Raw genomic sequence first — 23,403 nt, forward strand, 5'->3', positions numbered from 1 at the left:
TTTGGTCTACAAGAATTATGTCAAGGAAACCAACGGCAAAAACATTTTAGTTAAAAATAAAAATGTCTGCAAAACATCACAAAATGCATTTATAATAGCAGTTTTGTTTTGTTTTTAAGATATGAATTGCAGTTTTAAGTATGAAAAGCAGTGTGGTTGTACTGGATACACATATATAGATAAGCTAGCTGTGGTATGATATTAAGCGATCTTAACACATTATTTCTATATAAATTGAAGAACATATCCTTTGGGATTGAAATTTATTCTACATTATGGAAGTCTATACATGATACACATTCAATTATATATAATTAGTGATATTTAAATATACCAATAGGCAATTTAATGCACTTTAATCAATGACATTATTAGTAGTAAAACTTTTAAGACAATAAAGTTTGAATAACTGCTTTCTCTCACAAATTTAAATGTTATACAAAATTTTGAAATTTCTGCATAAATTTTCTAAGACAGCAAAAAGGATTATCCCAAATCACAAAGTTTCTTTTGCTTTAAATTTCTGGGAGAGAAAAATATTTTCCTTCCATCAAAATAAAAATATTTTTAAAAATACGTATGCAAATATTTTGAAAGTTTATGTTGTATATATTGATCATAAACTACAGAAAAAAGTGTTTTAATTCCTAACATTACTTAATATAAAGCAAATCAAATGAAACACAGAAAGCCATTAACAAATTGAAATCAATTTTAATTTAAATTCACACAGCATATTAGATTTATTTGTAATCACAGATCCAAAATTGTGAAATATCACACATCAGTGACATTAAAGATGACTCATTAACACAAATATACATAAATATTCCAGTTATAGAACTCAAACTTTTTAAGCTACAAATGCCTCAGAATATACATGTGTATAAATTTCATTTTAGATAAAACTTGTTTACTGAATCAACACTTCATGATAATATTCCCCAAAAAAACTTACATCGAAATTTTTTTCACCTTCTATTATCCAATTTTTTTAATGGCGTATAATTTAAAAGAAACATAACATAAATTACCCATACCACTATTCTACGTAGAAAGAAAAAAACCGTTGAAACAAATACCCCTATTATATGGAAGAGCTTTTTGGAAATCAAGGAATATGGTAATACACACAAAGTCTATAGAATCATACACGTGTAAAGAAAGAAAAAGCTTTTAGATAGCAAATACTACGCACCTGAGTAAACATTTACATTCCTGGATATCCAAATTTGAATTTATACGAATTTAAAGTAAATGAATAATTGTAAAATTTTATCTTAAATGTTACACGGTGGGAATTAATGATATTTAATTATACAGTATATTATTAAATCTGCAAGTTTTTAAAGCTGGATTACATGGATAAAATTTTAAATATACAGTTTGAAGCCCACAACAGTCAATTTACCTTTTAATAAGAAAAAAATTGAAAAAAAATTTTTTTTTTCTATAGTGACTGAATTTATTTACACTGTAAGAAGTAACTGAATTTAAAATTACAACATTAGTTAACTTCTCGCTCACTGTATGAAATACAAATAGCGGTACAAAATGGGTGTTGCCAATTATAGTATTAAGAATAGTAAAACATGACTCTCAAATATTCAAAATTATTGCTCTATTCTTCACACAGATCGTATTTTATTCTCGAGTGTCAAAGATGTAGAAACATCTTTTTACTCGACTTCTGATAACAATCTAGAAGGAAAAGAAAGAGGAGCAGTGTAGTAGGAGGTGTGGGATGGGTGGGAAGCGTCACTAGAAAATTATGTAAAACTCCAGACTACTCATACAGATTGCGATTGCTCATAATATAATACTTAAAACTGCAACTAGCTCTTTTCTCTTTTATTATAGCATTTTATGATTATCAATAGTGTGAGTAGTATCAGTTATGTGATTTCTCAATATGATCGACATTTGAGGACACGGTCACATTTTATGAAAAATATGCTTATTCTTTTTGCGGAAAGAGACACAAAGGCTGAAAGTTACTGAGCTCCAGATCCGAAATACTAAATGGACCTTTCATACATTTCCCCTATGTTCCCAAAAAGTTCCTTCAGTAACTTAGGCTTGCACAGCAGTCTATTACATCATCATACGTCAGCCGGTTTGGCGTTATTCGGCTCCATATTTGAATCCGATTCCCAAGTTTCTGAAAACTCACATTTTATTCAATAACTTATTATATAAATGTATTTAGTTTTCGTTCTGCACACAATAGCTGATAATTATTTAATTTAAAAGGAACTTTATAACTACCATTTCCAACAGAGCACTTGAACTGGTGTCATGCATTCAGGTTGCTCAGAAAATAAACAGTAGAGCGTACCAAATTTTTTGGGGGGTGGTCACAGAATGTGCGTCTGGAAATGACACACCTAAATTTCCAGTAGGTGCCTCAGGTTATGCAGCCAATGACATCTGAAGATAAAGGCGTTTTCTCCTTTGGGATTTCCGCAGCATGCATTGCTTTAGAAAAGAATAGCTAGCTTCCGTTGGCATAATGAAATGTCGGCCATATCCTAATTAAAGGAGCCAATTTGGAGCAACCAAGGCTGTTCTCCGAACAATATCCGAGAATTTGTGACATAAAACATAATGTGATGTGCTCTTCTTGATGATTGGCTGATGTGGCGCATCTTTCGCATGCATGTACGAAATGCTACGACCTGCATTTTTTGGTCCCAGAATATCTGCACTTCATATATTATCTAATGTTGACAAGGCTTCACAAAAACCAGATTGTCCAGTCAACACCTCATTACAGAAGAATAATCCATAAGAATCCTTACAGAGGTTCTGTAAGGAGGTGTTGGTCCAGTACACGAATAATCTCCTGAGAAGAGTGCTTCTGCGAAAGCAAGTTACCAAACTCATTTTGGACCTAACTTTTCGAAATGATTTGTGCTATACTAATTTTTTTTCTCTTTTACAGATTTTTAACGCATTTTTTTGCCCAAGGAGGACGATGGTGCGGGTTTTAGCAACACCGACTCTACTCAACACCGACTCTACTTCAAGCCTAAGCCAACACCGACTCTACTTCAAGCCTAAGCACGCGGTTCGAAAATTCGTGTGACGTCACGACTTCTGGTGCAACACCGTAGAGTCGGTGTTGGTTTTAGCTAAGGCTCCTATAAACCTATAGCTAAGGTTTAGAGGAGCCTTAGTTTTAGCAAGGCCAACTTATACTCAAGGCCTGCCAGACTGAACGAAATTCCGGTTCCCAGTTTTCAGTGGCTTTCGCGAAATTCATCACTAGGTGGCGCTCGCATTCTGCTACAATTTTGCTATACGCTCACTATTTGTAACGTGGTTCGTTATTAACAAAAAGTGTATTTTATGGCTAGCTGCTGTATATTTGAAGGCTATAACATAACGAGCTTGGTTTTTTTGGGTAACTTTTTATGCATATAGGTTTAAAATTGTGTATATACGTCATTGAGTATAAGTTGGCCTTGGTTTTAGCCCTTTCCCTACGTTTCTTCAAAGCCGACGTCATGTAAAGGCCAACTATCTCTAAGCCTTAATCTCTAGTTGTCTAGTCTTGCGTCATGTCCCGATTTTCGCCTATAGCGCATGCGCAATAGGAATCTCATCCTCTCCGGACTGAAAAAAAAAAAAAAAATGAACTCTTTGGAAGTTCGTTCTTTTCATCTTTTAGTTTAATAGAATTCTAATGCTACGTATGTATTTTAATTTATGGAAGGAATTTATTCTTTACAAATTGGTGCTTAATAATCATCTGAAGACACCAAAGGTTAAAGCCCACAGTGGCCGAGTCAAATGTTTTGTTATCCTTTGGCAACAGCGAGATTGGCGGACGATTTTCAATTTTGTTTCGTTCATGTGATTTAAATGTGGGTTTTGTTTGCATAATTCATCTGTTATTGATTTGGAGCAAACGTTTTAGGTTTTCAGCGGAATCCGGGACAGTAATACATTTTAGAGGCATAACTGTGTTAACTGTTTGAAGGCATTATTGTGAATTATATATGTATATTTTATTTGAGGTAGTGTATGTACAGAGTATAGTTTTGGAATTAGCTATCTAAATATTTTGGGACATTATAGTACATTTTTTGTTATAATGTATAAAATTAAAATTATTTAACTGTTTAGATTACTTGGGTATAAAAATATATTAAAGGCATATTTTTTTCTTGATTAGTGATGTCTCAGCCTGCTGAAACGAAATCTGGATTTTATGGCCCTGATGTTCAAGATAACACAGATGAAGAATTGCAGAAATTCCTAATATCCTTTTGAGAATTATTTTGAGGTAGTCTGTTGCTGATTGTTTTAAAATTTAAAAATATTTTATGAGGTAGCAATATTATTTTTTTATTTTTATTAACATTAAATTTGGTTTTCTTTCATATGTTGTTTCGCATTCACATATTTTTTATGTATTACTGCAAAATTTCCTATTTCAGTAAATTTCTCATGCACTATTCCTCAATAAATGTGTATGAACTATTTCTACGAATTTTCTATTTTTATATCTAAAGCAATAAAATTTAGAATAATGTGTGAAAAACTGGCATGCCATATTATATATATATATTTTTGATTTTATGATAATTAATTGATATTATTCTAATAACATATTGGCTTTTGTTATGTTATCGGGACTGGATTCGAAAATGTTTGTATGAATGTGTTCATGTGTAAAAATACATATGTTAGGACAATGGTATATATATAAATCTAATATATATCCTAAATCGTACTTTTGAGACATGAAAAACACATTGCCATTGCCCACAGTCCAGCTTCTTGATCAGGAAAGAGAGATACAGAAATCTTAGTTAGTCCAGAGAAATTTGCATTTATAGCACGCCTTCTTCCAGTACTATTCAGTTTCGAGGGCCGTAAAAAAATTGCAGCGAAAATGTACGCGCAAAAGTGCCAAATCTAGCAAACGCGCCCATTTAAAAGCGCGCCAAATCTAGCGTACACACTGATTTCAGATTGCATAAGTTTATATAGTTCTATATTTCTTAAGACGCCATGGAAATACTAGTTTAATTTTTAAATCCTTTTTTGATATCCTATGGATTTAACAATTTGGGAATTGCCCATGATGAAAACTTGGCAATAGAATTTTGAGTAAAGTGCAGAATCACCCACTGCTTGACACGTTATTAAGAATTGCACATACTCGGTATACATGTGCACATCGACCTAGTTTCACTTTAAAAAAAAATCCTAGAATTGCACAAAAATGGCACTGCGCACACCTTTGACTTTATTTATGTACACATCGACCTATTTTCGCTTAAAAAGTAAAAGAAAAGAAAATTTACAAAAATCCAATTGTTTTTACCCTTGTAAAAAGCGGTAAACAAACAAGTGAGCGATTCTGCACTTTAACAAGAATATTTTCAAAGAAAAGGCATCACTTTTTATAGAAAATTACGTTTGAACAACCAACGAGATGAAATTATCCTTTAGCGATAACTCGGTAGCGAAATAGCGATGCAGGCATCCATTCAGTAATATTTAGCAAATTTTATATAAATTATAATAATGATCTGAAGTAGTTATTTACTCTTATGCTTCCATTCAGTCATGTTTAGCCGTTTTCATATAAATTATAATAATAAAAGGTAAAAGTATAGTTTATGGTACCCCTTGGCGATTTTCGGTGGTACATGGATACCGATTTTGTGCAATTCTTTGACTCATTATTTCGGCTTACAAATGCGCCAAAAATCGCCCCTACACAAAGCCAAAATAACAATACAAACAATTGCACAAACTCTGTATCCATGTACACATCGACTTATTTTCACTTTAAAAAAATCTCTGAATCGCACAAAAATAGCATTGCGCACTCCTTTGACTTTATCCATGTACACGTTGACCTATTTTCACTTAAAAAAAAATCCTAGAATTGCACAAAAATGGCATTGCGCACTCTTTTAACTTTATCCATGTACACGTTGACCTATTTTCACTTTAAAAAAAAATCCCAGAATTGCACAAACTTGCATTGTGCACTCCCTTTACTTTGTCCATGTACACATCGATATATTTTCACTTAAAAAGTCAAAGGAGCACCAAATTCTAAAATATAGGCAAACAAAAAATGCATAATCTCAATAAAATACATTTTAAACCAAACAATAAAATAACATAAAGGAAAAACATGTTATACATTTAAGCACTACCAAAAACAAATATTCACTTACCATGATTTTCGAGTCCGCTTTGTACACCCAGAGCCATGTAAAAATCAAAATATCAATCATACTCAAATGACTTTTTTCAAACCAGGTACTCTTTCTGATCGAACGCTTCGAATAGTGACCATCTGAACCTTTCTTCCTACAAACCCATTCAAATCCATCTAAACGGTTTTTACGTTCGACTAAACGCATATCCTTCCTACATACAGGGCACTACAATGGCTACTAAGTAAACCTTCATTTACACACCAGTCAATTAAAGCTCTTTTCCCCTTTCGCTCGAAATCGTACTTAACTTAAAATGGCTTAAAATTAACTTAAATTAACTTAAAATGGTACTTAACTTAAAATGGCCGAATGTAGTAACATTCGGTCATTCTACCGTCTAAAGAATCAAACCAACGCACACCACAAAAATGTTTACAAAACATCCCATGATTCAAAATTTCCCAGAATCATGCACCCGATTACGTTACGATAGGGTTTCCATAACATTCAACTACTCAGGCTACCATAAATGAAACAACAACTTGGCGATAAATCAAACAACAATTTCGCCATAATACAAGGGGTACCTTAAAATCTACTCTACCCTAATAAAAAGTATTATATGAAATTAACCTTTCATCTATATTAAAACATCAATCTTAAATAGTTATTTACTATTATACTTCCTTTCTTGCCGCAATTATTAGGGTTGCCGTAATTATTTTTCGCAACATTGGCATCAACAATAGTTTGGAGATTTTTTACAACCCTCGAAACCGAATAGTACCCTTCTTCCTTTTGTTGAATATTATGTTCTCTGCTACTAGATTTTGTAAGAGGAGGGGAAATTTATATTACTTTTTAGCACTAGAGTTGCTATTAGTCTTGAAACTCAATTTTTGTCTGTATCACTTTTGTGTTTGAATCACTTTTCAAATTGCTGCCAGCAAATGTTGTCACCAGGTGATACAGACAAATTGAAATAATGGAGAATCTGTATGCATGTTTGTATGTTCTTCGCTTTGTGGAGAAGTGATGGCACCTACAGCTACTGAATTTTTAAGTAGTCCTCCACCTGAACATGGGCATCTTAAAGCATGGATCTGGAATTTGCTTTTGATTTATTTCATATTTTGTAAAATTTAACAATTTTTGTTTTAAAAAAATCAGCAGTTCGAAAGCAAGAAGTGGCAACACTTTGAAATTAAAAAAATTTTATTCTTTTTTATGATAAGTCTTTCAATCGACTGGCCACTGGAGCATCTAGTTCTCAAAAAAGTGATATAGCGAGTATAAAAAAAATTTTTCGACAACCCCTATATCGGGAAGTCTAGGATGTGCTCTTTTAAAATATTTTGTGACTATGCTGTTGAATTTCTTGTGGCTTAAATGCACAGAAAGTGATGTATAATAATGTTATAACAATAAAAATGTTTTGCAAGCAGGAGGGAGTCCAAGAGCAAATTTGTAACCTGCAATGCTGAGCAATATGTCCCTGATATGTTGGCAACTAATACAGTTGTAGTAGTGTAGTATCATACAGATGTCAGGAGAAATTTGTACAAAATGTAGGTACTTATGCCATCAAACATGAGACTTATGCCGAGCAACATAATTTAGTGCCAGTTGTGATTAAGCATGGTGTCACAAGAGATGAACATCTGCACTTATGCTTGACGTAAACCTGACCGATTCTTAATAAACCATCTTTTGTGTTTAGGAACAAGAATATAAATTAACTGTTACTACTGTATTTTTTCTTACATTTCGGGAAAAAAGGGAATTTGAGGGCTGTAGAATCATATTTATGATGCATTTAGGTTCATTTTACAGCTTAAGAGGATTAACGTCTGTTGAACAACAGACAGTAACAGATGTGGCCAACAAAACAGTAACAGATTGGAACAATCACCATGGTGAGTTTGTATTCATAGAGTGAATCACTGGAAACAGAGCTTCCAGTGAAATCAGAAGGCCTAGCAAAATGGTAAAAATTTATGAAAGCCTTTTTACGAAGTAGGTTGAACACATCCGCAGCAATGGCTGTTTGGTGGGTAATGCAGAGAGACAGACAAATATATTATTGTAAGAGCTTCAGATAGAAGTACAGGATTGATTGATGTAACTTTCTTGGAATTTCCATGAACTTTCATGGTTCAGTGGTAGCCAACTTTCACTGTTGATGAGATAATACGCAAGTACCCAAATATGTTGATTGTATAGTTGGGCTTTAATGATGATTAAGTTTATTTGTCTTACTTATTTCCTTAATAATAATTAAATATATTTTTTGGATGAGAAAGAGCCACATGTAAAAGCAGGCAAGTACAGTTTTTTTTTTTTTTTTATTTTCATTTGTGTAGTTACAATCATTTGAAATTTTTAAAAAACTGATAGAATAAATATCAAAATTAGGCAAACTGCTGACAAAATTATATTATCTGTAAAAAACTTCTATAGAAATTAATATATCTATTTTTGAATTAAAAGGCTGAGGTTTATTTTAACCAGGTAATAGTAATAAGGAATTTTCTAAACTGTATGTGTTTCATCTGTGTGTGTTGGAACTTTTATAAATTTAAGTTCATATATGCTTCCAAGTGCATATTTTGTACAGTCAAAAGTCGTTAATTCGAACCTCAAAGCTAAAAACTTTCTGCACGTGTGCCGCGTTGGCACATGCGCACAGACGTTTTACGCGTGCGCGTAAGACCTTGACTACTGCGCATATGCATGTGCGCAAGTGCAGAATACGTTTTCGCTTGCGCGTTTAATGTATAACGGACAGTGTAAGCTAAAATTATCTAATCTATTTCAGTTAATGTTAATGATTGCATTGTTCCTTAATCTTCGAATTGGATCCCGCTTATTATTTTTTGCAGACTGTAAGAGCAATTTTATAAAAGTAAACTTGAACTTTTGATTATGTCAAATAGAATTTCCGATGCTGGAACTTCCAAAGGATCTACAAAACGAAAGTATGTTTCGATGTCCAACAAACAAAAAAAATGAATTGCTGCAAAAAATGGATAAAGACATGAAGAATGTGACAGAGAGGTTAGTGAAAACAAAAAAATTTCGATTGACAAGTTAGTCGGTATTCTCGGCACAGCAATTAACGGGACTTGAATAGCGGGACTTTGTAACTGAACAAGAAATTATGTCTGTTTATAGAATTAAAGAGAAAGTATTATCACATAAAATGAAGCAATTTAACAACTTACATTGAAAGAAATGTTTAATAAAGTAAGCAAATATATATTATGCTTTTTTTTTTTTTTTTTTTTTTTTTTTTTGTAAATTTTGATACCTTTAGATCATAATTGTTCTTTATTTCATAAATTACGGTTTCATATTTTTAATTTTAGAATTTCTGCATGCCATCCTACGAGATTTAAACTGATGATCTATAATCCGGAAAAATCGATAATCCGGAATCGCCGAAGTCCCGACGAGTCCGGATTAACGACTTTTGACTGTATTTGAAAAGTTCAAGCTGAAATGTGGGTGATTATTTTATGCTACATCAGGGATAAATAGAAGGGCTAGGTCATTCCTTTGTTCGACTTGTCGCCGACCCGAGCCTCATGGAGGGGGGAACTGGAAGTAATCTGACGTATCTCTGTTGCACCTGCTCTGATTTCGCGCCTTTAAAACTGTAGTTTCATTCAGTTGAGAGACGATTTTCTGAAGGTCGCATATCCCAAATTAATTTTAATCATACATATTTGTTTTCTAATAATGCAAATATTTAAAATAATTTGTGTATATATATATAGTTTTAGTCAGTTTTCCTTTTAAATTCTATATTTAAAGTATCCTTTATGTAATATGGCTTCTTGTGCTGTAGCAACGTGCCGTAACACTTAATCGAAATACGAAAGGAAGAGATATTGTATTTCATGCTTTCCCCAAGGACAATTTGCTTTTGACGAAAGGATGGATACATAAATGTCGAAGACAGGATTCTGTTAATGTGGAAAACACAAGAATTTGCAGCGAACATTTTCTGTGCAGTGATTATGAAGATGACATGAGAAATCGCTTGCTTGGATTGCCGCAAAAGAAACTGTTGAAATGCAATACTGTGCCGAAAGTAAATTTATCATGTGCAGTAAACGAAATAACGCCAAGAAATCGGAGACATTTTAAAAGAAAACTAATGCAGAGTGCTTTTGAAAGACTACACGAATTAAGCCCAAAGAAAATTTATTTTGAGGCCGAGAACGAAATTGAAGCTGACAATAAAAAATCAAATGTGAATGATTTTGAAATAAAACTCACAAGTGACAATGCCCTATGTGACAATATCCATGAATGCCCTAAGTGTAAAGATGAACAAGAATGCATTGATAATTTGAAGAACAAAATAATATCCTTAGAAAATTGTAATAAAATATTGAAAAATAGAGAGAAGAAAAATTTTAAAATGTTTGCTCAGCGACAAAGAAGGTGGACGACATCTAGAAAGAATTTTGTGTCGGAAATTCAGAAATTAAAATCCCAAACAGCGAAATTTAGAAAAAAACAGCATAGATCGGAGAATTTGGAAAAACATCTAAAGTATATTTTTACAAAGACGTAGATTAACACATTGCTAGAAAAGAAGGAAAAAATCAGGTGGACTAGTGAAGATATTTCACGTTGCATTGTCATAAGAGCTCTGTCATCTAAAAGCTACGATTTTTGGAAGGAAAAAATGGGAATTCCTTTACCTAGCACTAGCACATTAAAGAGATGGTGCTCTAAATTTTCATGTAGTCCAGGAATTCAGAGTGATGCTCTTGCTGTAATGAAGGAAAGATGCGATTATTTGAATTCTGTAGAAAAAATATGCGTTCTCAGTTTCGACGAAATTCGCATAGATTCTAAACTCTGCTATGACTCTAAACTGGACCAAATTCTCGTTCCTTTTCAAAAAGTGCAGTTTGTTTTAATCAGAGGTCTCATTTCGCAGTGGAAACAATCAATATTTTTTGATTTTAACACTCCAATGAAGAAAGAACTTCTTTTTTCACTCATAAGACATATTCAATCATCTGGAGTAGAAGTGAAAGCAATAGTGTCTGATTTAGGAGGATCTAGTACTTTGTGGAAAGAGTTACAGATTTCGATTAATAGTTCTCAGTTTCCAAATCCAGTATTGCAAACGAAAAAAATATGGGTTTTTGCAGATTTAGCGCACTGCCTCAAATCAATTAAAAACCACTTTTTAGATAAAGGATTTGTTTTAGAAGATGGAACTGTTTTAAATGTTGATATTATTAAAGATGTTTTAAATAAAGATTCAGGAGAAATTAAATTGTGTCACAAACTAAAACCAAATTATTTAATGGTCAAGAGAAACGAGAGACAAAAAGTCGCTCCAGCGAAAACATTATTTTCAAAAACTACAGCAAAAGGTATACTCCACCTCACAGGAAATAAAAAAGCATCCGACTTCTTTGAGTTAATCGACAATTTTTTCGATATTATGAATAGTACCAAAACATACCCTCCTTCAGATAAAATACTTAAAGCAGCATTTGGATTAAATGAACATCATGAAAAACAAATTCAAGTTTTGGAATTAATGAAGAAAGTCATTGGTGGATTAAGAGTTCAGGGAAAAGCCAACTTACTGCCTTTCCAAAAAGGAATAATAATTTCAGTAAATTCTCTTTTTGGCCTACACCAGGATTTGAAATCATCGTATGGTGCTAAATATATTTTAACCTCTAGATTAACTCAGGATGCACTTGAAAGTCTCTTTAGTCAGATTCGAGGGCTTGGTAGGTTTAATGACCATCCATCACCTAGTGAAGTTATACGCCGCTTAAAGCAATTAATACTCGCTAATAAGCTGCCAAATTTATCTTCAAAAGTATGCATGACTAAAGAAAGCAGAAATATTGATTCAACATCCGAAATACTTGAAAGGGCTTTGAAAACTGAGGGGGAGATGCTTTTCCATTAAATACTATTGATGATTTGGATTTGGATTTCATAGAGGAACCTTCTCCTATGGCTTGAGAATTAGAATTGAATTCCGACAGACAATTTTCGACAGCCGAAAAAGAAGCATTAACATATGTTGCAGGTTATATTGCCTATCGTGTGCGAGACAAAGACCCATCATTGGGAACAATATCTAAAAATAGTGCTGATGAACCAATATTTAATTCAGAATGGATTAAATTATTGTCCTTAGGAGGTTTGACTACACCTTCTCATTCATGGATGAATACAGTTTATGAGTTCGAAAACATATTTTGTGCAGTTCATGGTACAACTTACTATAAAGGGAAGCATGTAACTGGCTCTTTAATTAATAAACTGGAGAAACATTATCATGAAGTTAACAGAGAAGCAATTCATTTATTTTGCAGAGTGAGAACTTTTATTAGAATACCTTTCTTAAATAGAAATGCATATGTTTTTTCCCAAAGAAAAGCAACCCAAAAGGCAAAAAAAAATGGATTGCTTCGAATGTGGCAGCCAATAAATAATGTTTCAACAACTTTTAGTTGCATTGCGACTGTACAAGTAAGCATATATAGTATGTTTTGATTTGAAATATTTCTAGATGACATTTTAGAAGTTAATAGTGTAAAGCGTATTTCAAATGAGAACTAATTCTGTTAAGTTATTGTTACAGTTATTTTTATTGTATCCTCTGTTATTATTGATTCGATTTTGTGCTAGCTTAGCATTCTAGATAAAATATATATAAAGGATAATATTAAAGTAATTGGCATAAGAAGACCTGCCCCCTCAACCCCCACTTTTGAAAATAATTATTTTAGGTCCTGTGAGTAAAGTTGTTTTGTCTAAATTAAGATAACAATCTTACATGTATTTATTTAAATGAAATATTGATGTAAGCCTAAGTTACAAAATTATTTTAAAAAAATGTATGTTATTATATTGAATCGGGAGAAAAATATGCCAATGTAAAATTTACAATTAGACTGAAACTCAAACTTAGATTAGCAGAAATTTTGGCATATATGTTTAAATATACATGTTTAAAACTATGCCAATTTAGAAGCATTAGTACAGTTCTCTTAGTTAACATGCAGATAAAGAAATGATTAGAAACAAACAGGCATTTAAAGAAAAAAAAAAAATCCCTGCAAATAAAAAAAGGAACTTAATGCTAAGAGTAGCGCATTTTATCTATTATTTTAAAATTGAGTAAGTACTATTAAATTTTTTAATGTTCAGTGTAAAATGCATACTGCAGTAACATTGTCTCTTCCAAATTATAGCTATCTTTCACACACAGCTCATTTTAAACGCTGGTTCTTCAAATTTAAAACGCTAATTTCTATGTTGTCAATTGCATCCCCGCGCTCAGTGGCATCATTGCTATGTCATCACTCCCCGCAGCCTGTTTCAGGGGGAACCACTCTATGACGTAGCCCTTCTCTTTAGTCCTGATGCTACATAAGAAATATATTTTGCGCAAAGAATGATGATTTATCCCCTTTTCATGCAGAAAAACTTCTAATTTTTGCAAGATCTTATCTACCTGCTTCCAGTCAACAAGCATCTTGCAAAACAAGATCTGACTTTTTTTGTAACCTAATTACTCAAGTAAGTTTCGGTTTTTATTTAATATGAAAGTATACTAAGGCTGAATTATAAGTTGTTAGTTGGATTTATGATGTGGAGGATATTATATAGCAAGTAACAAACATTTTTTAAATATCTAAAGTTTTAATTTTATAAAAGCTAATAAATTTAAATTAAAATATTATAATTTATTTAAAGAAAATATTGTTTCTTCCAAATGAACTGATTTGACATTATTGTATGTAATGCTGATCATTGTAATTGGATTTTTTTAATGGAAATGTGCAAGAAAATTAGTCTTGTGCTGTTCTAAAATTGATTGTTTTCATATTTTATTAAAATTTAATTGAAATCCTTTTTGTTATTTTTTAATAATAATTTTGTGAATATTTTTCATAATTTATAAAACTTCCATATAATAATGTTACTGATATTTTCTCATAGTTTGTAAAAAAAATTATTGGGTTTTATTTTATTTTCCTAACAGTTAATTTTTATTTTGGAAACAGCCTTTCCTTTATACCCTCATTTTCCTACCCATACTTTCTTGCCAAGAGAAGTTTTCAATTTCACACTTTATGCAAAGTGTGGTAGAAAATACTATTTAAGCTGGGGTCTGAGATACTTTAGCTCAGGTGAAATGATTGCTGAATCGGGCTCCCATGTGTAAACTCTATCCCAGACAAACCACGCTTGAGTAATTTTGAATGTGTATGTACTTCGAAAGTAAAACAGGTGGTCAGTTTTAGAGTAGATACCTAGGAGACATTTCCTAGGTATTGAAGGTGAAAATTTGCTAAGCAAAGAGCCAAAAGAGACTTGAAACATAGCCTGTAGATCACTAAGGTTGCACAACATCATTTGGATAATAAAACAAAAATTGAAATAACAAGCCGTAATACTAGTAATTATAATAGACAGAGTACATTAAAGACCCAGGCCAGTTTCAAAGCAAAAGAGAACAAGCATCAGCAGTACTACGAGTATAGCATATAGAATTGCAAGTCTAGTCTAATTATGAGCATTAAGTCCTTCAACCTCATTGAGGATTTCATACCGTATAAACATTTTATCTATGTTAGTACATTTTCTGATACTGTTAATTCTGCTTTTATAAATTATAATAATTTAAGTTGTGGCCAAAGGCTCGATGAAATTCCTTTAGGACCTGTATAAGCTTGGATAACTCAATAGCACTGGTAGTTCTTCAGGGTTTTGAATGGGGGTAATGGTGATGGCAGCTTGTGTATCAGACTCAAAGGAGCTATTTCATGTTTTCTGAGAAGCAGTCTTCACCTTAAGTGCCTGTCCATAAGTTATGCCTGGCTTAATTTAGGAGGAAATTTAGCATTTTTTAGCTGATGGAAACTTTGGGAAACTTCTATAAGATGCAACGTGTGGACCAAGACAGTTTGCACACTTTGGATTCTCCAGGCGCTCCTGGTGCACAGTTACTAGTTCTGTAGAACCCAGCACGCTTAATACACCTGGGAGCTGCATGGCAATTTTTGCAAGAAGAATGCCATTTCTGGCAATTGTGACATTGGGGAACCTAGTTCTTTGCAATATACTTTTCAGCCTTAATTTGGAAGAGCAAAAGATCTGCCATGTCATAAATTTTAACAAAATCGCAGTAGGCATTAATTGCACCTGAAATAGAGACTGGGGCTTTGGTATGATATTTTGTGAGTTGCACGACTTTGTGCACAGTAAAACCTCTCTCAGTAAGAGCTTCAGTAATGATACTTATATTAGAGTTAGAGGGCAGACCTCTCAGCAGAACCATAACAGGCTTATACTTATGGTTAATTACACAGTGCTCTATATTGTTATCTGAGAAATATTGACTAAGTGTACGGTGACTATCAGCATCTTGGGGTAGAACTTTTAAAAATTCACCTTCAGATGGCCATAGAAGTTGCACCTAAGTAGTTTGTCCCTTAAAAACCTAAGAAAAGCATAAAATGTAACTCCCTGTCTAGGCTTTGTCATTGTTAGATATGGCAGTAAATATTCACCATTTTGTCCATTCATAAACTCATTTTTACATAAAATAATCTCTGTAAAAAATTTAAACACCACAAAACATGTTTATTCTACAAGAAAATAAATAAATAAATAAATTTAAAAAAATTAACATATTACAACAGGTTCCTCTCAAAGCAAAACTATAGGGAAAGTAATACTGCACTGGTTGAATGTAATGAACAATGCTATACGTAGCATACTCCCACCTTTTGATAACAGGATTTTTAACAAAACAAATATTTAATTAAATTCAGTTTTAACCTAAAAGTCCATTTTAAAGTTCACTTAAAAGTCTAATTTAAAGTTCAAAGTCTTTGAATGTAGAAGGTTTTTTTTAATAGCTCGACCACTTCTGGTAACTCTCTCTTTCAGTATCTCTTGGAGACTTGTAGGGATATTTTCTTGTTCAGTATCTGTTTTTTCAGGATTTTCTTCGGATTATGGTTATATTTCGAAACAATATAAGTGTTGAATTGGTCTTAAATCTCTCCATTTCATGCCTTTTACCAGTCTGATGTTACTGTCTTTACTGAAATACAATTAGACTATTCGTTCGAAAGGACAAAATGTTCCTCCTTATCTTTGTTTTTGATTAAAACTATGTCTCCAACTTTTAATTCATAAGATGACTTTTTATTTGTTTGCTTGAGCATGAAATTTCCTAGATATTATACTCTAAAACATTTTCTCAACTCTTTGTTGGCACCGTAACCTTCTAGTTAAATTTGTCTTTTCTATATGTTCAAGATCTGGCAAAGAAAATGTTCTCATTGCTTTTGCACTGTGTCTTCTACAAACAATGCATTTAGAAATACACTGACTACCAATAAGTATGTGGACACCTGTGATAGAAAAGAAAAACTAACTTTATTCAAAATCAATAGTTGGTAGAGATTCCACAAGAGGTAATTACAGCGTGGACCCTCCGGGGCATACTTTCTACAAGTCTTTGTATGACAGCTAGTGGTATTTTCTTCTACTCGGCTTGGAGAAGACATAGAAGTTCCTTCACCGATTTTGCACGGATAGTGCACCCCTGAATTCGGCGATGCAACTCGTACCAGAGGTTCTCGATAGGGTTCAGGTCTGGACTCTGGGCAGGCCAGTCCATTCGATGAACTCCATTGGCACCATACCAAGCCTTGGTTAACGTTGAAACATGAGAACTGGCATTGTCGCCCTGAAAGTAACAAAGGTCCAACCCGTAAAACTGCCACAACGTAGGAAGCACATTGTCATCCAAAATAGTGCAGTAGGCATCGGAGTTGAGCTTACCATGAATGGGGACCAAGGGTCCCAGCCTATACCAGGAGAAACACCCCCAGACCATAATTCCACCTCCGTCGAACTTGACTGTTGGCACAATGCATTCTGGCAGGAGACGTTCTCCAGGTAGACGCCAGACCCAGACCCTGGATCCGAATTGTAAAGGGTCATCCGAATTGTAAAGGGTGAACCTTGATTCGTCACTTCAAAGAACCCGTTTCCACTGATCTGCAGTCCAATTTCGATGTGCTTTGCACCACATTAACCAAGAAGCGCGGTTGGACTTTGTGATCAAAGGCTTATGGCCAGCAGGACGACTATGAAAACCAAGCAGATGTGCTTCCTTACGGATGGTATTCATTGAAACAATACTCCCGGATGCCTGTTGAAACTCCTCACGGATTAGGGCCATCGGTTAGGTTGATTTTTGTTCTTCCAAATTTCTCTGGACAGCACTTGTCGGTCTCTATCTCCCAGTTTCGTTGGTCTGCCGACTCAGGGCACATTCCAACAATCACCGCTCACCTTCCACTTCTTAATCACATAGACCACTGTCGATTTTGGGTACTTCAGATCGCTAGATATGTCCCTTAAGGATCGGCCACATTTGTGATACCTGATAATTATACCTTTCTCGAAATCAGAGAGCTCCGAACTGCGAGGCATCTTGCATGCGACTAAAGCCGATGCTGTTTCCTACATGATATATACCAGCGGAGTCCGTGACGTACCTTAAAACCGCAGATATGGTCATTTGCATAGGTGTCCAAATACTTATTGGTAGTCAGTGTAGCTGCTCTTCTTGTTTTTCTACCCTTTATAATCCAAAATTTCTCTTGAAGACTGGTTAAGAGAATATGCAATTTAGCATTTTGTATTAATTGTGACTTCTATGAAATGTTGAGTTTCACTTTCTGTGTCCAATGAAGTGATACAGTTATCAACATAAAACAATCTGAATAACTTTTCTTCAATTTCTTTATGTTCGACAAATGACTTCTCCAAGAATAAACGGACTGCAGGTAACTTCGAAAACTACTCTTTGGTGCCTAAAAACTTGAATTTCTTTACTCTCACTGTCCTTCCACCACAGAAATCGAAGATAATTTCAATCTTCTTTGGCAATACTTATGTGTAAGAAGGCCATTTTTATGTCAGATATAACACCTATTCATTTTTCCCTAAATCTTACTAAGAATGAAGGTATTAATTCCTTTTTTAAGACAATCATTAAGTGAATGAAGTCCTTTCTTTCTATTTGATGCATCAAAAAATGGTCTAACCTTAGTTGAATTTTCCTTGAAAATCCCTCTGTGTGGCAAATAGCAACCAAATTTAGATAGTTCTCCAAGTGGTACTTTTTCAATTATATCTTTTTTTAACTACTACTCTAACACGTCAGTATATGCATCATATTTTCCTTCCATTTTTAACTTAGTTGTTTTTTTTCTAGTCTTCTTTCAGCTATATCTCTATACTCAGGATGATTTTTGTCATGTAACCATGGTAATTTCACTTCATATCTTCCCTCATCATCTTTTCTTAAATTTGCCACAAAATGATCGTTTATGACCATATCAATTTCTCTTCTAGATTTCAATTCAAATTGATATGTAATGCTAGTGGCTACTAATTCCCAGAGGTTTCTGTTATCTTGATTGTAAATTAAGAGGGAGCAATAAAATTTTCAGCTCCAGTTGTTGGTGATTTGCCCATCAAAAGCCAATCCAATCAGTGTTTCCATGGCAAAAATGCCTGTACTTAATTCTGTATTTTTCCTGTATAAATATTCCCTGCCAAAGTCTGAGCCTATTAAAAGATCAATTTGCAGGTTGACATAGTCAACATCTGTGATATGAATTCCCTCTCCAGCTAATTCTGATATCCAAGATCTTTTCTGTAGACTAGGTATAGATCCACAAATTATAGGCTGACCTAAAACAGGAATCTTGCAGCTATGCAGGTTCTCAACATTTATTTTATAACATTTATGATTCATATCAGAAGTCCTTCCTCCAAACAGAACATGTGTTAATTTTTTATGAGCTTCTGATCTTATTTCTAAGGATTTTACTGTTGATTTTAAAACAAAGGAAAATTCAGATCCAATATTAATTAAAGTTTGAAGATGAAGTTTCTTTTCTTCATGTTGAATGGCAACCACTAAAGATTGAAGCAAAACTCTTCCTGAAGTACATGTTGAAGAAAGAGTGCTAATTTCACAATTCTCTTGATTGCACTCAACAGGAACTTTTGATTTCTGCTTAAATTCTGGACAACAAACAATATAATGCTCCCTACCGCAGAACATGCATAGAACTTTGCTTTTACAATTCTTAGCTCGATAGTTTGTTTTCAAACACATAAAGCAACATTTTTGCTCTTTCATAATTTTCAATTTTTCATCATGACTTAAATTTTGCGCTTTGTAGCAATCTTTGCTTTGATGAGATTTTTCATAGAATATACAATCTATTACATTATTGTTATTTATTTCTTTTGCTCCCAAAAAAAGTTGTTTGCAATAGGTATAGTAATGTCTTCTCTATCCTTACGAATTTTTCTGTAAGGACCACTTTGCTTCACACCTGACTTTGCTAGAGTTATTCTTTCTTCCCCTTCGACCTCAGCCCTTAGAAAATTTAAAAGCTGGGCCAACCTTGCACTATATAATTTCTCTTAATTTACTGAGTTTCTCAATCAAATTCTTAACAGATCTGAAATACACGACTCCACAATTGGGAAGAGAATTGCAGAATATTTGTCTGATGTCATCCCAATGGATTTTAATGATCTGAGGTGGGATTTTAATTTGTCATGTAATTAAGTGATATGAAGTCTTGATTTGGTAGCATTTTTAATAAATAAAGTTAATATTTCATAAACATAGTATTCCACTAACAATTCCTCACAGCCAAATCTTCGTTTGAGGCTTTCAATCACTTTTGCATAATTTTCTGCCATAGGTGGATAGCTATCAATAATCTCTTTTTCTCTTGTACCTGGTAACATGCACTGTATTAAATATTGGAATTTGTCTTCCAACTCCATTTCTTTATGCTCATGAATCTGTTTAAACTGACTCCAGAAACACAGCCATTCTTATCTTCCCCGCCAAATTTCATTAGTTTGAAAAGTTTTATTTTTAATTTCTTGTTACTTAATACAGTACAAAGTCCGAAATCCGGACGTCCATTATCCAGAATAATCTAAATTCTGGACATCAAAACTATAAACAACGTTTTTCTCGTAGGCTTTACGTATGCACATTTGATTCCCCCTCCGCACATAATAAAACATCTGGAGAGTCCCGATTCTTAATTTCACTTTGACGCTAAATAAAATACCTTGTTATTGAAGAAACAATCATTTTAGCATAAATTTTTACGATCAGTAATTTGGCTCCGTTGCTGCATATCTGCTCGGCACACATCTCATACCGAAGCATTCCACATACATATATTGTTGATCTGATGCCAACCTAGTGAATCATAATTTATTATACTTTCCTTTCATCACCACATGTTTATCAAAACATGACAATTTGGATAATGACTCATGCACCGATGCCTAAACAATTTTTTTTATGTTAGTAACTGAATAATAAAGAAGTATGGTAACCTTTTATGTTGACATTATGCTTGGCAATAATTACAGATTTAAGTTAAATACACTAAAAAATGTTGACGAGGAAAAATTTACCAAAAATTTCTTTCCATATGCCAAAAATAGATTTCGCTGATGTTACTCATAGACCCAAAGATTACATTTAGGGCTATTTGAATTAAGCATAACTGATTTATTGTTCACATAAACCCAGAAGCAGTGCCAGGGCTCATATGGCCTCACCGAGTCACAGAATCTAGGACCCACAGAGACTGCATCAGGCGGTAAGATATCTAGCGCTAGTCCTCAATAAGGCTTAAGTATATGTGGGAATTTATGTATTCAGAACTATGATAAGCCTTAAGCATGTGCAAGAAATAGACATAAGTATAATAAATAACTAAACTAGTACAATTCAGGCTTAATTGTCTGAGTGCGCAATAGAAGCAAGATAATGAATGGAACAACTTGTCATTAGTCGCCAAGCTCATGTTGCATAGTGTATATGTTTATAGTGAAGAATAACTAAATTTAATGATGATACCCACTAATTTTAAAGGTTTTCGGATATCGCAAAATGAGGTGAAATTTTCCAATTAACGGATTTTGTGAAGAAATATGGAGAAGCGGTAATAAATGAAGATGATATAAAAGAAGTTTTTCATTGTGATGACAATGCTTCTCAATCATCAATCAATTAATGAATGGCGAAATCTGTAGTATGATTCTAGATTCAGACAATACCACTACCAATAGTGAAGAAAGTGACAGAGAAGTTACTGAAAACGAGAAAATTTTGATTAACAAGTTAGTCAAAATTCTCGAGATAGCAGTTACAGGACTTCAATGTTACCAAACAAGAGATTATGTCTGTCTACAGAATTAAAGAGAAAGTATTAGCACAAAAAATGAAGCAACTTAAACAACTTACATTGAAAAAAATGTTTAATAAGGTAAACAAATAAATATTAAGGGTTTTTTTTTTTTTTAAAATTTTGATACCCTTTAGATCATAAATACTTCATTATTTCATAAATGACGGTTTCATATTTTTAATTTTATAATTTCTACATGCCATTTTACTAGATTAAACTGGTGATCTAATATCCGCAAAAAATCCCAAAACTTGAATCGCTGACGAGTCTGGATTTCAGACTTTATGCTGTATATTCCTGTTTGGTTGTCATTTACTTTCTATAAAAGAATTGACACAAACTATAGCTTCATCAAATTTGACTTTATATTCTTCTACAGATTCAAATTCGTCAGAATTACTTTTACCATTATCTTCAGCACTTAAGGCAAGTTCTAAATTTTTGTCAAGAGTCATTAAATCAGAATTAATGCATTCTAAAGTAGCTAATTTAATTTCAGCATCAATTATTTTTATATTTTCATCATCACATAGAGACATTAAACTCTTATATGTCTTAGTAAACAATGTTCGTAACAGAGAAGTATTTTTTAGATAAAGTACTGACCTCTTATATTTTAATCACATACTGAGGTTCCCCAGTTGTTAGATACAACAGTAAATTATCACCATTTTGTCCATTCATGAACTTATTTATACCTAAAATAGTCTCTTTAAAAAATTTAAACACATCAAAACAAGTTTAGTCTATAAAAAAAATTACAACTTGTTAAGGCAGGAGTGATTTGGCAACCACGATGGGAAAAAACGACAACGTGGTGAGCTAGCGGCCATGATTATTGTGCTTGATTGCGTGATGGGAGGTGCACCTATGCGATGGCAAGAGTGTCCATCCAAACATAAGTTAAAAGAAATAAAGCTACAGTCCATTAAAGCTTAGTGTTTGTGTTTCATGAGTATGTTTATTCTCGAATATAATTGTGGTCCGTGCAACCCGGTAGGAAGATTAGTGCCTATGGATAAAGTGCTGGTTAAAAAACTTAAAGGTGAAGTGTTAAATTGATAAAAAAGTGTGATATGTTACTTCGCATTCGACATAAAAATTAGTGTGTGTTTGGATTTACAAATTTCGGGTTCATTTGGATTACCTCAAATGGAGGTAAGTGAATTTGCTCATATGTTCGGTATTATTAATTAACGTTAATTATGGAAGCATTTTTAATTAAGAAAAGAATTTTAAAGTCAAATATAACGAAAGCGACATCAGACTTCGAAAAATATACTTGTGATGGATTTCAGTTACAACTTTTTGAAAATAAATGTGCAAAATTTAATAATGAATGTTCGGATATTTTTGATAAATTATTTGTAATAGTTGATGAAAAAGAGTTTGACAAATATGTAACTGAACAACAAACTGTTCAAGACAGTATTGATACTTTGTGGGTTAAGGTTAAATGACAAATGTCAAAATTTAGTGCTAAAGATGCAAGTAATGTAAAGATTGAAAATACCAGTGCACAAGGTATGAAATTACCTAAATTAAACTTGCCGTCTTTTAGTGGAAATATTCAAGATTGGTTAAGCTTTCGGAATCTTTTCATTTCAAGCATTCATAATAATAATGCATTATCGGATTCCCAAAAGCTCTCGTATTTGAAGTTATCGCTTCATGGCGAAGCAGCTAGGATTATTCAATCAGTCACAATTTGTGACAATAACTATAAAATTGCTTGGGATTTTTTAGAAGAGAGATACTCCAATAAACGTGATCAGGTTTTCGCTCAGATAAAGCGTTTCATGTCAATTTCTCCCATGCAAAATGAAAGCCCGTCTTCTATTTTGAAATTAGTAGACACAGTGAATGAAAGTGTAAGGTCT

At 33.1% G+C, this 23,403-nt stretch overlaps 2 protein-coding genes across 6 annotated transcripts in view; one reads left to right on the plus strand and one right to left on the minus strand.

Moving 5' to 3' along the window:
- The window catches only part of Gcn2 (eukaryotic translation initiation factor 2 alpha kinase Gcn2), a 40,037-nt gene extending 38,374 nt beyond the window's left edge, over positions 1 to 1,663 (minus strand). For 2 of the 4 annotated variants that reach the window (XM_085814720.1, XM_085814719.1), the window contains exon 1: positions 1,412 to 1,663. The gene's annotated coding sequence lies outside the window, so the exon portion shown is untranslated. Of the gene's footprint in view, positions 1 to 1,040 lie in introns of all 4 variants that reach the window. The other 2 variants (XM_085814721.1, XM_035352586.2) reach the window with 2 other exon arrangements.
- A 2,154-nt stretch (positions 1,664 to 3,817) lies between these two features.
- LOC118196935 (uncharacterized) overlaps positions 3,818 to 23,403 on the plus strand; it is a 126,838-nt gene continuing 107,252 nt past the window's right edge. Inside the window, exons 1-4 of one of the 2 annotated variants that reach the window (XM_085814723.1) lie at positions 3,818 to 4,022; positions 4,181 to 4,265; positions 8,472 to 8,512; positions 13,672 to 13,769. In XM_085814723.1, coding sequence (XP_085670849.1) covers positions 4,183 to 4,265; positions 8,472 to 8,512; positions 13,672 to 13,769 — 222 coding nt within the window. In that variant the 5' untranslated portion in view covers positions 3,818 to 4,022; positions 4,181 to 4,182. Of the gene's footprint in view, positions 4,023 to 4,180; positions 4,292 to 8,471; positions 8,513 to 13,671; positions 13,770 to 23,403 lie in introns of both variants that reach the window. The other variant, XM_085814724.1, reaches the window with a different exon arrangement.

Source organism: Stegodyphus dumicola, chromosome 4 (genome assembly GCF_044657685.1).
Source record: "Stegodyphus dumicola isolate Sdum_Otavi_A_Nest chromosome 4, ASM4465768v1".
Classification (NCBI taxonomy): domain Eukaryota; kingdom Metazoa; phylum Arthropoda; class Arachnida; order Araneae; family Eresidae; genus Stegodyphus; species Stegodyphus dumicola.